Source organism: Pogoniulus pusillus, chromosome 24 (genome assembly GCF_015220805.1).
Source record: "Pogoniulus pusillus isolate bPogPus1 chromosome 24, bPogPus1.pri, whole genome shotgun sequence".
Classification (NCBI taxonomy): Eukaryota; Metazoa; Chordata; class Aves; order Piciformes; family Lybiidae; genus Pogoniulus; species Pogoniulus pusillus.
In genome coordinates this window covers 3520904-3532678 of record NC_087287.1, presented here as the reverse complement: position 1 = coordinate 3532678, position 11775 = coordinate 3520904, and the positions used below count along the sequence as shown (strand labels likewise).

General features: G+C 44.0%; 1 protein-coding gene across 5 annotated transcripts in view; it reads right to left on the bottom strand.

Annotated features, from left to right (window-relative positions):
* Positions 1-1242: 1242 nt before the first annotated feature.
* ANO3 (anoctamin 3) overlaps positions 1243-11775 on the bottom strand; it is a 187589-nt gene continuing 177056 nt past the window's right edge. For 4 of the 5 annotated variants that reach the window (XM_064163080.1, XM_064163084.1, XM_064163083.1 and 1 more), the window contains exons 26-27: positions 10674-10779; positions 1243-8948 (exon numbers count right to left, since the gene is read on the bottom strand). In XM_064163080.1, the coding sequence (XP_064019150.1) occupies positions 8766-8948; positions 10674-10779 (289 nt within the window). In that variant the 3' untranslated portion in view covers positions 1243-8765. The remainder of the gene's footprint in view (positions 8949-10673; positions 10780-11775) is intronic. The other variant, XR_010306682.1, reaches the window with a different exon arrangement.

Genomic DNA, 11775 nt, shown 5'->3' with positions numbered 1-11775 from the left:
GAGGTGTTCAAGGCTAGGCCGGATGAGGCCTTGAGCAATTCGGCCTAGTGCGAAGTGTCCCTGTGCATGGTGAGAGGGTCGAAACTTGGGCACAGAGCCATAGACTCAACCAGGCTGGCAGAGAGCTCCAAGCTAAGCCAGCCCAACCTAGCACCCAGCCCTGCCCAACCAACCAGACCATGGCACTAAGTGCCCCAGCCAGGCTTGGCTGCAACACCTCCAGCCACGGCCACTCCACCACCTCCCTGGGCAGCCCATTCCAATGCCAATCACTCTCTCTGACAGCAACTTCCTAACAACATCCAGCCTAGACCTGCCCTGGCACAGCTTCAGGCTGTGTCCCCTTCTTCTGCTGCTGGCTGCCTGGCAGCAGAGCCCAACCCCACCTGGCTACAGCCTCCCTGCAGGCAGCTGCAGGCAGCAATGAGCTCTGCCCTGAGCCTCCTCTGCTGCAGGCTGCACCCCCCCAGCTCCCTCAGCCTCTCCTCACAGGGCTCTGCTCCAGGCCCCTCACAGCTTTGGCGCCCTCCTGTGGACACGCTCCAGTATCTCAAAATCTCTGTTGAATTGAGGGGCCCAGAACTGGACACAGTTGGCTCTGCTGCCCACCTGGGCACTGCTGCCTCCTCTGCAGCTCCTCTCTGCCAGCACCCCCAGCTCCCTCTCTGCCTGCCTGCTCTCAGCCACTCTGGCCCCAGCCTGCAGTGCTGCTTGGGGTTGCTGTGGCCAAAGTGCAGAACCCTGCACTTGGCCTTGTTCAATCTCCTCCCATTGGCCTCTGTCCACCCATCCAGCCTGGCCAGGTCCCTCTGCAGGGCTTTCCAACCCTCCAACAGCTCCACACTGCTCCTAACTTGTCATCATCTTCAAACTTACTGATGCTGGACTCAATTCCCTGGTCCAGATCATCAATAAAGATATTGAACAGGACTGGGCCCAGCACTGACCTTCAAGGTCCCTTCCAACCTAACCTATTCTAAAAATCTATTAATTTAAGAAACTCTTATTAGTCACTAGTGAAAGCAGCAGACCACAAATGATTGGAAAAGTGAGCCTGGATGTGCCTTGAGACTACAGGGAGCAAACAACTGTTAAAAGTTAGAAACAGCTGAGCCAGGTTGAACTCCTAAATGACTTCTTTGCAATACTCTGGCTCGAAGGCTGATGAGCACTCACTTTTGAAGTGTACAATTACCTTTTAAATGACCTTTGACTATTTGCACCAACGATGCTCAGAGTCTCTTTCAAAGATATCCAAGTTTATTACTGGAAAAAAAAAAAGAGCAATATTCAAATGTGTATGATACAGTTAAGTAGTTGCATTTGTACATGTAAACCTCAAGAAAGTAAACAGCATCTCCAAGACAAATTTATGCCCAAAGTGTCTTACACCAGTTTATCAGATCAACATCTTTTGTGTCCTCAGTGAATTCTTTTAGTTCTGGGCTTGGAAAAGTCATCTTAAACCACAAAAGAACCCAAAAGCTGTCAGGCCAGAGGAACTTGCAGCTTGTAGTGCATGAAACTCAATTTCTCTGCAACACTCTGGGGTGCTGTAATCCTGTTTCAAATGTTACTTACAAAGTGTGCCTTTATGAATAGAAAAAATAGTTGCAATTTTATTCTTACTCCTTACTTAGAAACCAAGTTGTATTGAAATAGTACACAAGTCTCAAATATATACACACACTTTAAGAAATCTCTTACTATCTTGATATTGCAAGGTAGCCAGGACTATCAGAGTAAAAAAAAACCTGATTGAGCTATGTTATTCAGTTAGATTTTACATGAGATTACTTCACAGAACTGAAATTTCAGTGGTACTACTCTAGGGTAAAAATCAGAGACAACAGCTTGGAAGATTTGGGGTTTTTTTCAATACAAAACTCTGAGTCACCTAAAAAGAACACAAAATAAAAAGCTGATCTGATTTCCCCCCTTAATATTAACAGAGAAAAATCACCCTTTCCTCAGTTCAGAATCTCATTACCTTTAGACTGTGCTGGGTCTAATCCTAATTTCTCACCCAGTAGTATTCCAACAACCAGCTCATGGCAATAAGAATCAAAATGTACTACAGAGAACACTACAGAAGTTATGGCCAAAAGTTAGAACCCAACAGAACTAACACAAAGCAACTTCCAGTGCAGTCAGGAAGGAATGCACCACTAATACTCCAAAACTAAATCCCAGTCCTGGATTAAAATAGTTCCCTGTGTAACATGGGATAGTGAAGTGATTTCTCTACAGTTTCTTCTTGTGCCATTCTAACTTTGTGCTGTCATGGTCATGCTGTGCTATAATGGTTATGCCAATACCAATTCCTGGTACGTCAACATCAGAGAAAAATTGTCAGTATGAGTCTATTATATACACTGGAAAATGCCAGGAGCATGTGGGGCACTGGGGATGTGTGGCTGCTTGTAGGGAGGGACCTAGGGAGTGCAAAATGCAGTGCCTGGGAAGGTAGCTAAAGGGACACACATCAGCTGCACCTCATGCTTCCTTGCACTGCTCCTTTCAGTGCATAACCAACACGTAAAAAGCACCAGACAAAGCAGCACTGGTGCACTTTCTGCTTTGGCTTCTCAGCTAGAGATGCCCAGAGACAGCCTGCAAAAGAAATATCTGCAGTTATTGAACTGCCCTGGGAATGGAACCATCAGCAAGAAGGCATCACTGAATAAACCACTGAGGACAAGCAAAGAATGAGCCAGAGGAGAAAAAGGATCAGGAGGGCTGTTATCAGGCTCAATCTTCAAACCCCTCTTTTGCAGAACCTGTGGGAAGTCTGGAGAAAAGAAACTTTAAGTGAAGAAGAGCCCTTTGCTCATCCTCAGCCTCCACATGCTGGCTTGCTGCGTTTTAGCTCAGCAGAACATGAGCTTTGTGAGCATGAAGTCGAGTCTGAGAAGACTTGACCATGGTTACAAGCTGCTGAGATTTTCACCATGGGAATTTAGGTTTGAAATTGACTTGAGCACTCTCAGAAAGTGTCACTGCATGCTTTTTAGTCCAAGTATGCATTGGAACTAAGAAAATAACCACCAGGCTGTCTATAAAGGTGGAATTCTGCTGGAATTCATAAGGCCAGCCCTAACACCAAACAAACATTATGACGACAGGCTGACTGCATATTTATTTCAACCTTTAGCCCCAAATAGGCAGCATCAGGAGGTTGCAAAAGGCTTCTGGAAGTACTCTGTACATGGGAAGTGACTGCTGATACCACTGTTTTTATTTCCCTCCTTTTTTTCCTCCCATGTAACACTTCATTTAAAAAAGTGATTCAATTTCCATTGATTTTATTGCCTTCATATTTAGCTGTTTGCATAAAATGACTATTTTTGATATGGCCACTGCCAGTGTACCTAAAAAAAAATATCTAACTTCTGGTAGTTTGAAATCAAAATTTGTAACACTTGGGAGCTAATTACACCCAAACTGCTTCTTTTCAAGTTATGGACATGGATGACTTTCAGTTCACTAAGTGATATTCCTTACAGTGTGGGTGGTGAGACACTGGAACTGGTAGCCCAGGGAGGTCATGAATGCTCCCTCCCTGGAGGTGTTTAAGGCTTGAGCAATCTGATCTAGTGGAAGGTGTCCCTGCCCATGGCAGTGGGGTTGCAACCAGATGATCTTTAAGGTCCCTTCCAACCTGAACTCTTCTATGAGTCTATATGATATTTGTAAAGATGTCTATACTAATTTGCCCCTGACTGAACTGTGACAGTGCAAAGGATACTAAGTCTCATGACAGACCCTTGCAGGTAATGGCCTTGGACTCCAGGAATTCTCTCTGGCAGCACTTCCACTTGGAGTCTGCCGTGGAAGAAGCTGCAGCAAGGAGCCAGCAGATGTGCAGTACTTACGTTAGAATGCTCATTTTAATGGCACATTAAGAATAAAATATCACCAAAGCTCTGCTTTCCCCTCATCCTAAAGCTGTGTTTCCCAAGATGCTTTTCCTTCTGCACAGTCTTCCACGAAGGAAACCTCAGGAGAGGTATGAATTTATGCATTAAGTTACACATCTATTAACCTATTTTCACTAAGTCCTGCAAACACTTTTCTTTTGAGCCTTCCAGAGGACACAACTGAGCCTAACTGATCCTCAGAACACAATCTAAGACAAGCTGCTGTTGGCAAAGGGCACAGAACAGGCAATGTGGTTTGGAAATAATGAAGGAAGAAACATCTGACAAAACTCCACTTAACCTCCATCATCGCTATGGAAATTTGAGCCTTGCCATCACCAGTCTTAACTTCAGTGTTCATCTAAATTTTCTCTGTAATGCTTCAACAAGAAGGGATAAGGGGAAAAAGTGTGGAATAAAAGAAGTCACCATGGGGTTTGCCTTGTTTCCAAATGCCTGAGCACTATGCTGTCTTTCTGGTAAGGAATCTGAGTTGCAGGGTACCAGGTAGTCTGTGCTCACTCTTTGGGCAACTCTGTTGTGAACACTGAGCTCTTAGTGCATCGCTGCAGACAGAGCCAAGAAGGACCCTCTCATTGGGATGTCTACTGAAGCAAAACTTTTCCCCCCTCCCTCCTTTATTGAGTTCCCAGAATTCACATTAGGCACAAATGTAGACTGAAAAAACTGATTCCAAAGGAGCTGTGGATGATGAAGATGGGACGGTTCTGAAATGGAAACTTCTTTTGTCTGAATTGAGACATGGAATTTGGCTAGGAAAAATGAAGACATTTTGGACTAACTTTTTGCATTTCAAAATATCTACTTGCTCATGCAGTCTCTCTAAGGGTGCATGCATAGAGCAAAAGTTGTCATAGGTTAGATCTGCAACGAGCCAAAGCGTTTTTTTGCACAAGTTGAAGTCCTAAAGCTTCGCCAGATCGCACAAACGCGGTTTGCATGCACGGGCAACCCACAGTGGTCGTTTGTTTGGAAAGACAAGACTCAGGATATGAAAAGGTCGTTCACCAGTCCTCAAATACGTTATTCCTGAGACCAGCATGTGCCTGAAACTTCAGTAATGTGCAGTCAGTGCAAACAGCATACTCAACAAAGGCTAGCGAGAAGTTTCTCTCAGCTTAAGCAAACGGCTAGACAGTGGCAAAACCTTTAGGCATTGATGATGTCCTCCAAAACTAAAGGAATGCACACAGCATTTCTCCAAACTCCTGAGCTTTTCCAGCAAAAAAGGGTTTGTTGCAGCAAAAGAGGTTCCAGCTCAACGCAAGGGGGAACTTCTTTACTGTGAGGGTCACAGAGCACTGGAACAGGCTCTCCAGAGAGGATGTGGAGTCTCCTTCTCTGGAGACTTCCAAGGCCTGTCTGGATGTGTTCCTGTGTGATCTGTGTTAGATTGTATTGTCCTGCTCTGGCAGGGAGGTTGGACTGGATGATCTCTTTGGGTTCCTTCCAACCTCTAACATCCTATGATCCAGGGTGTAAAATCCACCATGTCAGCTCTACATACTTGCATTCAATATATACTCTGATACATCAGCATCTAAAATCATTAATAATATCTATATATCTAAATATCAAATACAAACAGGGTTTGATATATTTTTGTGTATTTTCAAAGCCCAATTAGAATTTGCCTAAGTGTGTATTGATGTGTGTTAATGTCCATATTAGTGGACATTTGCCTAGGTGTGTATTGATGTGTGTTAATGTCCACATCAGTGGGCATTTGCCTAAGTGTGCATTGATGTGTGTTAATGGCCACATCAGTGGGCATTTGCCTAAGTGTGCATTGATGTGTGTTAATGCCCACATCAGTGGGCATTTGCCTAGGTGTGCATTGATGTGTGTTAATGCCCACATCAGTGGGCATTTGCCTAAGTGTGCATTGATGTGTGTTAATGCCCACATCAGTGGGCATTTGCCTAAGTGTGCATTGATGTGTGTTAATGTCCGCATCAGTGGGCATTTGCCTAAGTGTGCATTGATGTGTGTTAATGTCCACATCAGTGGGCATTTGCCTAAGTGTGCATTGATGTGTGTTAATGCCCGCATCAGTGGGCATTTGCCTAGGTGTGCATTGATGTGTGTTAATGTCCACATCAGTGGGCATTTGCCTAAGTGTGCACTGATGTGTGTTAATGTCCACATCAGTGGGCATTTGCCTAAGTGTGTATTGATGTGTGTTAATGTCCACATCAGTGGGCATTTGCCTAAGTGTGCATTGATGTGTGTTAATGTCCACATCAGTGGGCATTTGCCTAAGTGTGCATTGATGTGTGTTAATGTCCACATCAGTGGGCATTTGCCTAGGTGTGTATTGATGTGTGTTAATGTCCACATCAGTGGGCATTTGCCTAAGTGTGCATTGATGTGTGTTAATGTCCACATCAGTGGGCATTTGCCTAAGTGTGTATTGATGTGTGTTAATGCCCACATCAGTGGGCATTTGCCTAAGTGTGTACTGATATGTGTTAATATCCACAGCAGAAACAGAGGAAGTATAAACCAACCCATCAATAGTTCTAAGTTTATCCTGTGTCTTTATGCCTTAGGCCAGCCAAGGCATTTTGTTGTTAGAGAAAAGGGTTAAAAAAGAGAGCTCATCTGTGACCCTTAGAAGAACTGAAGGTACTATCACTACATGGCACAGATACAGAAGCTATGACACAAGGCTAACGATGTCAAATGGTGCTTGGTATTCCACAGCATGGAACAGAGAGACCAGAAATGAAACCAAACAGAGTGATTCTCTAAGTAGTGAGGAGAGGCCATTACTTATTTCTGTTAAGGACTCTTTGGAGAACTTAATGCACAGCCCAAAGTATGAAAGAACCAAGAGTGTTTCCAAATGATGGGAAGCTGAGTTCTACCAGCCCTTTACGACAGAACTAAGTGCTAAGATATCTGATCAGACCATACCTTCCACTTCCTTTCTTCCTCTGTGCAATACTGTAGATACTGTTATGGTTGCCTTGTCTGGTCACAAAGAGCTGGAATTAATGAAGAAATCTCATGAATACAGTAAAATGAGTAAAGAACTTAAGGTCTGGATAAAATAGACCATACTCATCCACTTGGATGGGCTCCTGACTCTTAACATTAATGCTATAAGGCATAATAAAACAAAATGCTTGTGCTAATAGGTGAAAGTGAATACTGGAATCACACTTTCTGATTCAACAGGGTATTTTAAGTACCAACAATTCAGATCTCTTCCTATCTGTCAGCAGTGATTTTGCTGCCTCTTTATCTCTACAAACAATGCTCAAATGTGCAGCTTTTATAGTTACTGTGCTTTGCTGAATCCTTGGTCTAGCATTTTCTCACCTGATATAAAATCATACAAGAGAAACAGGAAGTTCGCAGCTGTTTCTCCACTCCCTCCTCTGCAAGTGGATGCTGCTCACTTGCTTCAGTTAAGTGCTTATCTTCTCCTGCATCACAAAATGTCAGTAAGTAGACAATTTCATCACCAAAATGTGACTGTAACTATAAGCAACACTGATGTCTGCAGATAAAAACTGAAATTTGGCTCTTTACATGAACATCTACTTTTTATAGTGATTTTATCCAAAAAGCCCCACCCTCCCCCTCCAAAACTGTAAGAAGGCATACAAATAATGATAAAAAAATCTAAAAGTAACCACTGCATGTGTGTGCATCTATATACAACCTTTATACATCTGCCTGTATTTAACTCCCATGCTTTTGACTTATTTAGGCCAATAAAAGAAGTGCACATGACTGGAACATTTACTATTACAATAAGAAGAGCATTGCTATAAAGTGCTCTGCTTCTCCTTCCCTGAACGAGCAAGTCACAATGCTATACTGGATGTCTGATATATATATATCTGCAGAAGCTTGCATACTATAGAGTTAATTGTATATCTAGGACAAAGTCACTGCATGAGAATATTTCAAGTTAGCATTCTGTGAAGTCATGGAATCATTGCCCAGACAGGTCAAAGGGAACTGTAACACAGTTAAGACATCTGCATGCTACATCAGAGCATGAAAATGACAGCTCTTTCTTCCTGGAAGCGTGTGGAGGTGGCCTTTCTGCACACCAAAGTGGAGAGGCAACTCGACAGGCAGGTCATTTTCCAACCTAGCTGCAATGTGGGCACTGTGATGCGTTCTCTTAGTGTTGCTGCTTTCTCTTTGAATTTACAATTTTTGGTTTTCAACTAGAAGGAGAAATGAATGATGCTGATGTGCAAATCTTAAACTGCATAGTATATATTAAGCAGCCATAGACCCCATTTTTAGGGTAGGACCACATCCACAATCTCAACGAGAGACTAGGACAAACCTGACGAAACAGTAAGCCTGAAAGATCATTTAAATCAAGTTATGTCCACAAAGGCAACAATTGCTCTTTTCTTCAGAGGCATTACAGATGGAGCTGAGCAATCAGAAGCTGTAGTAGTAGTAGTGGCTAGCACAGAAGTTGGGTTTAGTCATGCCCTTACTGTATAAGTTCACAGGTAACATTTGATTTTCTTTATGCTGTCAGTGTCTTCACAAACAGCAGGGAAATTCATTGCCTTTTTACAAGCCAGAGCGTCCGAATTTTCCATCTGCACATTCCTGAGTGCCAGTGCTCCTTGGTGCTCACCACATACCAGTTACAAGTAAGGCTTTTCATTTTCTTCATTGGAAGCTTCTATCCTCCAGTTCCCACCAAAGCCTGCAGCTGCACTGCCAAGCAAGAACATATATACACCGTGAGTCCAACACGCCGACGCCAGGCTCTGGCTTCGCTTTGTAACTGTACTCTTCGATTTCCAGAGAGTGTTTTCAGTTGCAGCATGGTAGTGACTAAGGCCATTCATGGTGATACTGCTTCCCATTCTTTTTCCTTTCTCTCTGCAAATGCTCCAGTTCAGCCTCATACATCATTTCCTGCACTAGGTATTTCTCTCTCCTCATTCTGTCGCACAAGTCTTTGGGCATGTCTGGAATCAGGTAGGCAATGAAAGACTTTATTCCAAATACAAGGTGCTGAAAAGAAGAACAAAAAGAACTGCTTCAAAGATGCATAAAGATTCATTTTAAGACGACATTTCAAGGCCTGAAAGTCTGAAAAACTGGAACTGAGATTCAGCTGATGGCTGAAAAGCAACTCTCTTCTATTACACACACATATATGGGAGGAAATTAGTAGCCTATCAGAAACGTTGAGAATGATGAAGCCGTCTGAAAAGTCAAATTAAGAGTACTGTTTCTGACCTAAATGAAGATCTGCCTGAAGGATGTGTTAGTTGGAATGCCAACAGCAAACACTACCTACAAGTAGTCTTTGTTAAGAGTCTGCAACTGAATTAAGTAGCAAGGATTCCTGGACAGTATGAAGCATGTTCTTTAAAGTTAATACACAAGCTTCCCCTTTTCTATTTGTCCTGGAAGGCTGATAGGCCTATTAGATGTCCTGGCTCACCCCATCCTTCTGCTGATGGGGGAAGCAAGGGCAGGAGGAAAACAAAGGCTTGGGCCATTATGTCCCCTCCCAAAGTGATAAACAGGTACCCACAGGGGTTTAGGTACTTACAGTGCCTTGCACAAATAAGGGTGAGCAATGCCTGGTGTCACCCAATGTGGTCAGCTTGGCAAATGCCATTCTGATTAGTGAATCTCTGTGGCCAAAGCAGCCACTGCACTCGGGCACATGATAGAAACTGAGCCAAGATGCAAGCAGTTGTGCTGCTGCTGCTGCTGCCTCACGGAGCTGCTTCTGCCTCACTACTTTGTCTCAGTGTGTGCTGCTCTGCTCAGACAACATGCTCTGCCTCACTGCTCTCAGCTTGGACAACGTGTTCTGCTCTGCCTCATGCTTCAGACCAGCTTAGCCCTGATGTTTTGGGCTTGAACTACCAGGAAACTTAAGTGCCTCAAGTTTCCCAGGCAAAGGCATTAAGTGCCTCATGCCATGGTGAGAAGTGCCACTGACATTGCACTCTGCACATGTGCAAGAGCTCCTACCTGCACCTCTGCAAACCTCCACGCCAAGAGGAACCAGGATCAGATCAGAGATCCTTTCCCAGCACCCTGCTAGAGCCTGGGAAGATCTAGAAGCCTCTCACCAGCCATCAAGATGCTGAGCAGTTCCAACACTGCCACAAAGGAGCCAGAGACTACCTTGAAATTCCTACTCCACCACCATGAGTAGCACAGACTTGCCCTAGGGCTCCAGGCTGCCTTTTACTTGTAAGTGGTGCAGAGCCATCTGTGGCTAAACCTTTCCAATTTTTTCATTCTCCTAAATTAATGAATTGTTCACAAGCATCCTCATGAAGATCTTCCCAACCAAATTAGAACCTGAATTTAACTGCTTTGTATAGAGTTTGTGGGCAGGGCTTTTGGAAATAAAATGACTACATATTTTGTAATTCCTGCCTCATTAATTGCCCCAACTAAGTCACTATTAGGCTAGAATTACCTCCCTGAGACAGACATGAACTTTTAATATCTGCACTTAATGTACACATAAGTTGAATTTCTTTTCTTCCCCCTCCCTCCACTAAGGGATGGAAGATTTGATTTGGAATCAACATGATGCATGAGATGACTGTTAAGGATCATCAACCAACATAACAGTTTGGGGACAGGAATATTTTATTCCCTCTTTCTGGACATGTAATGAACAAACAGTTATGACACCAACTACATAAAAAAAACCAGCTTGGACTTGAAAGAGGTAGAAAGGAATTGTTGCTTCCCCTGACTAACCTCAAACACAATGATGAAGGCCAGCCGTGCTGCCAGGACGTGCCAGAACTGCAAAGTGAATTCATATGGAGTTGAGCTCCACGGTGGGGCTCTGTAATCTCTATACCTGTAAAGGAAAGAAAAACTCTGGAAGTTGGCCTGTGCTTGAGAATCTGAGTATGGTGCAAAGCTCTCTGGTTTATCCTAGATCTGGCTAAAAGGAGAGAAACTGAAGGGAAAACACACATGAGGAATTAAAGAGAAAAGGGGATGAATAGTTGCCAATACAGGCAATTAAATGGGGCTGCTATTAAACCCAGGGCAAACAATTAATTTTGTTGTTACAAGCTGACACCTGGGAGCATTAACTTCAGATTCACAGACTGCATCAGGTTGGAAAGGACTCTCAAAGGTCACAGGCTCACAGGATGTTAGGGGTTGGAAGGGACCCAAAGAAATTGAGTCCAATCCTTCTCCCAGAGCAGAACCACACAATCTAGCTCAGGTCACACAGGAACACATCCAGACAGGCCTTGAAAGTCTCCAGAGAAAGTGACTATACGACCACTCTGGGGAGCCTGTGCCAGTGCTCTGTGACCCTTATTTCCCCTTCTGTTGAGGTGGAACCTCCTGTGCTGCAGCTTCCATCCATTGCTCCTTGTCCTGTCGCAGGGAGCAGTGAGCAGAGCCTGTCCCCCTACTCTTGAACCCTAACCCTCAAACAGTTATAAACATTTATCATATCCCCTCTCAGCCTTCTCTTCGCCAGACCAAAAAGCCCCAGGTCCCTCAGCCTCTCCTCATCAGGCAGTGTTCCAGTCCCTTAACATCCTTGTAGCCCTCAGCTGGACCCTCTTCAGCAGATCCCTGTCCCTCTTCAACTGGGGAGTCCAAAATTGAATGCAGTACTCAAGATGAGGTCTCACCAAGGCAGAGTAGATCCTCTTGTCCAACCTTTCCTTGCAGTGAACACAGACACTTCAAATCGACCAGGCTGCCAGGGCTACATCAAATGCATTCACTCTAAATTGGTTCTTTCCTTTGCTTATCAGGGTTTGAGATTCTCCAGAGAGAGTGTGAATAAATGCAGCACAATTCTGCAACTTTTTAGTCACTTGAAGGT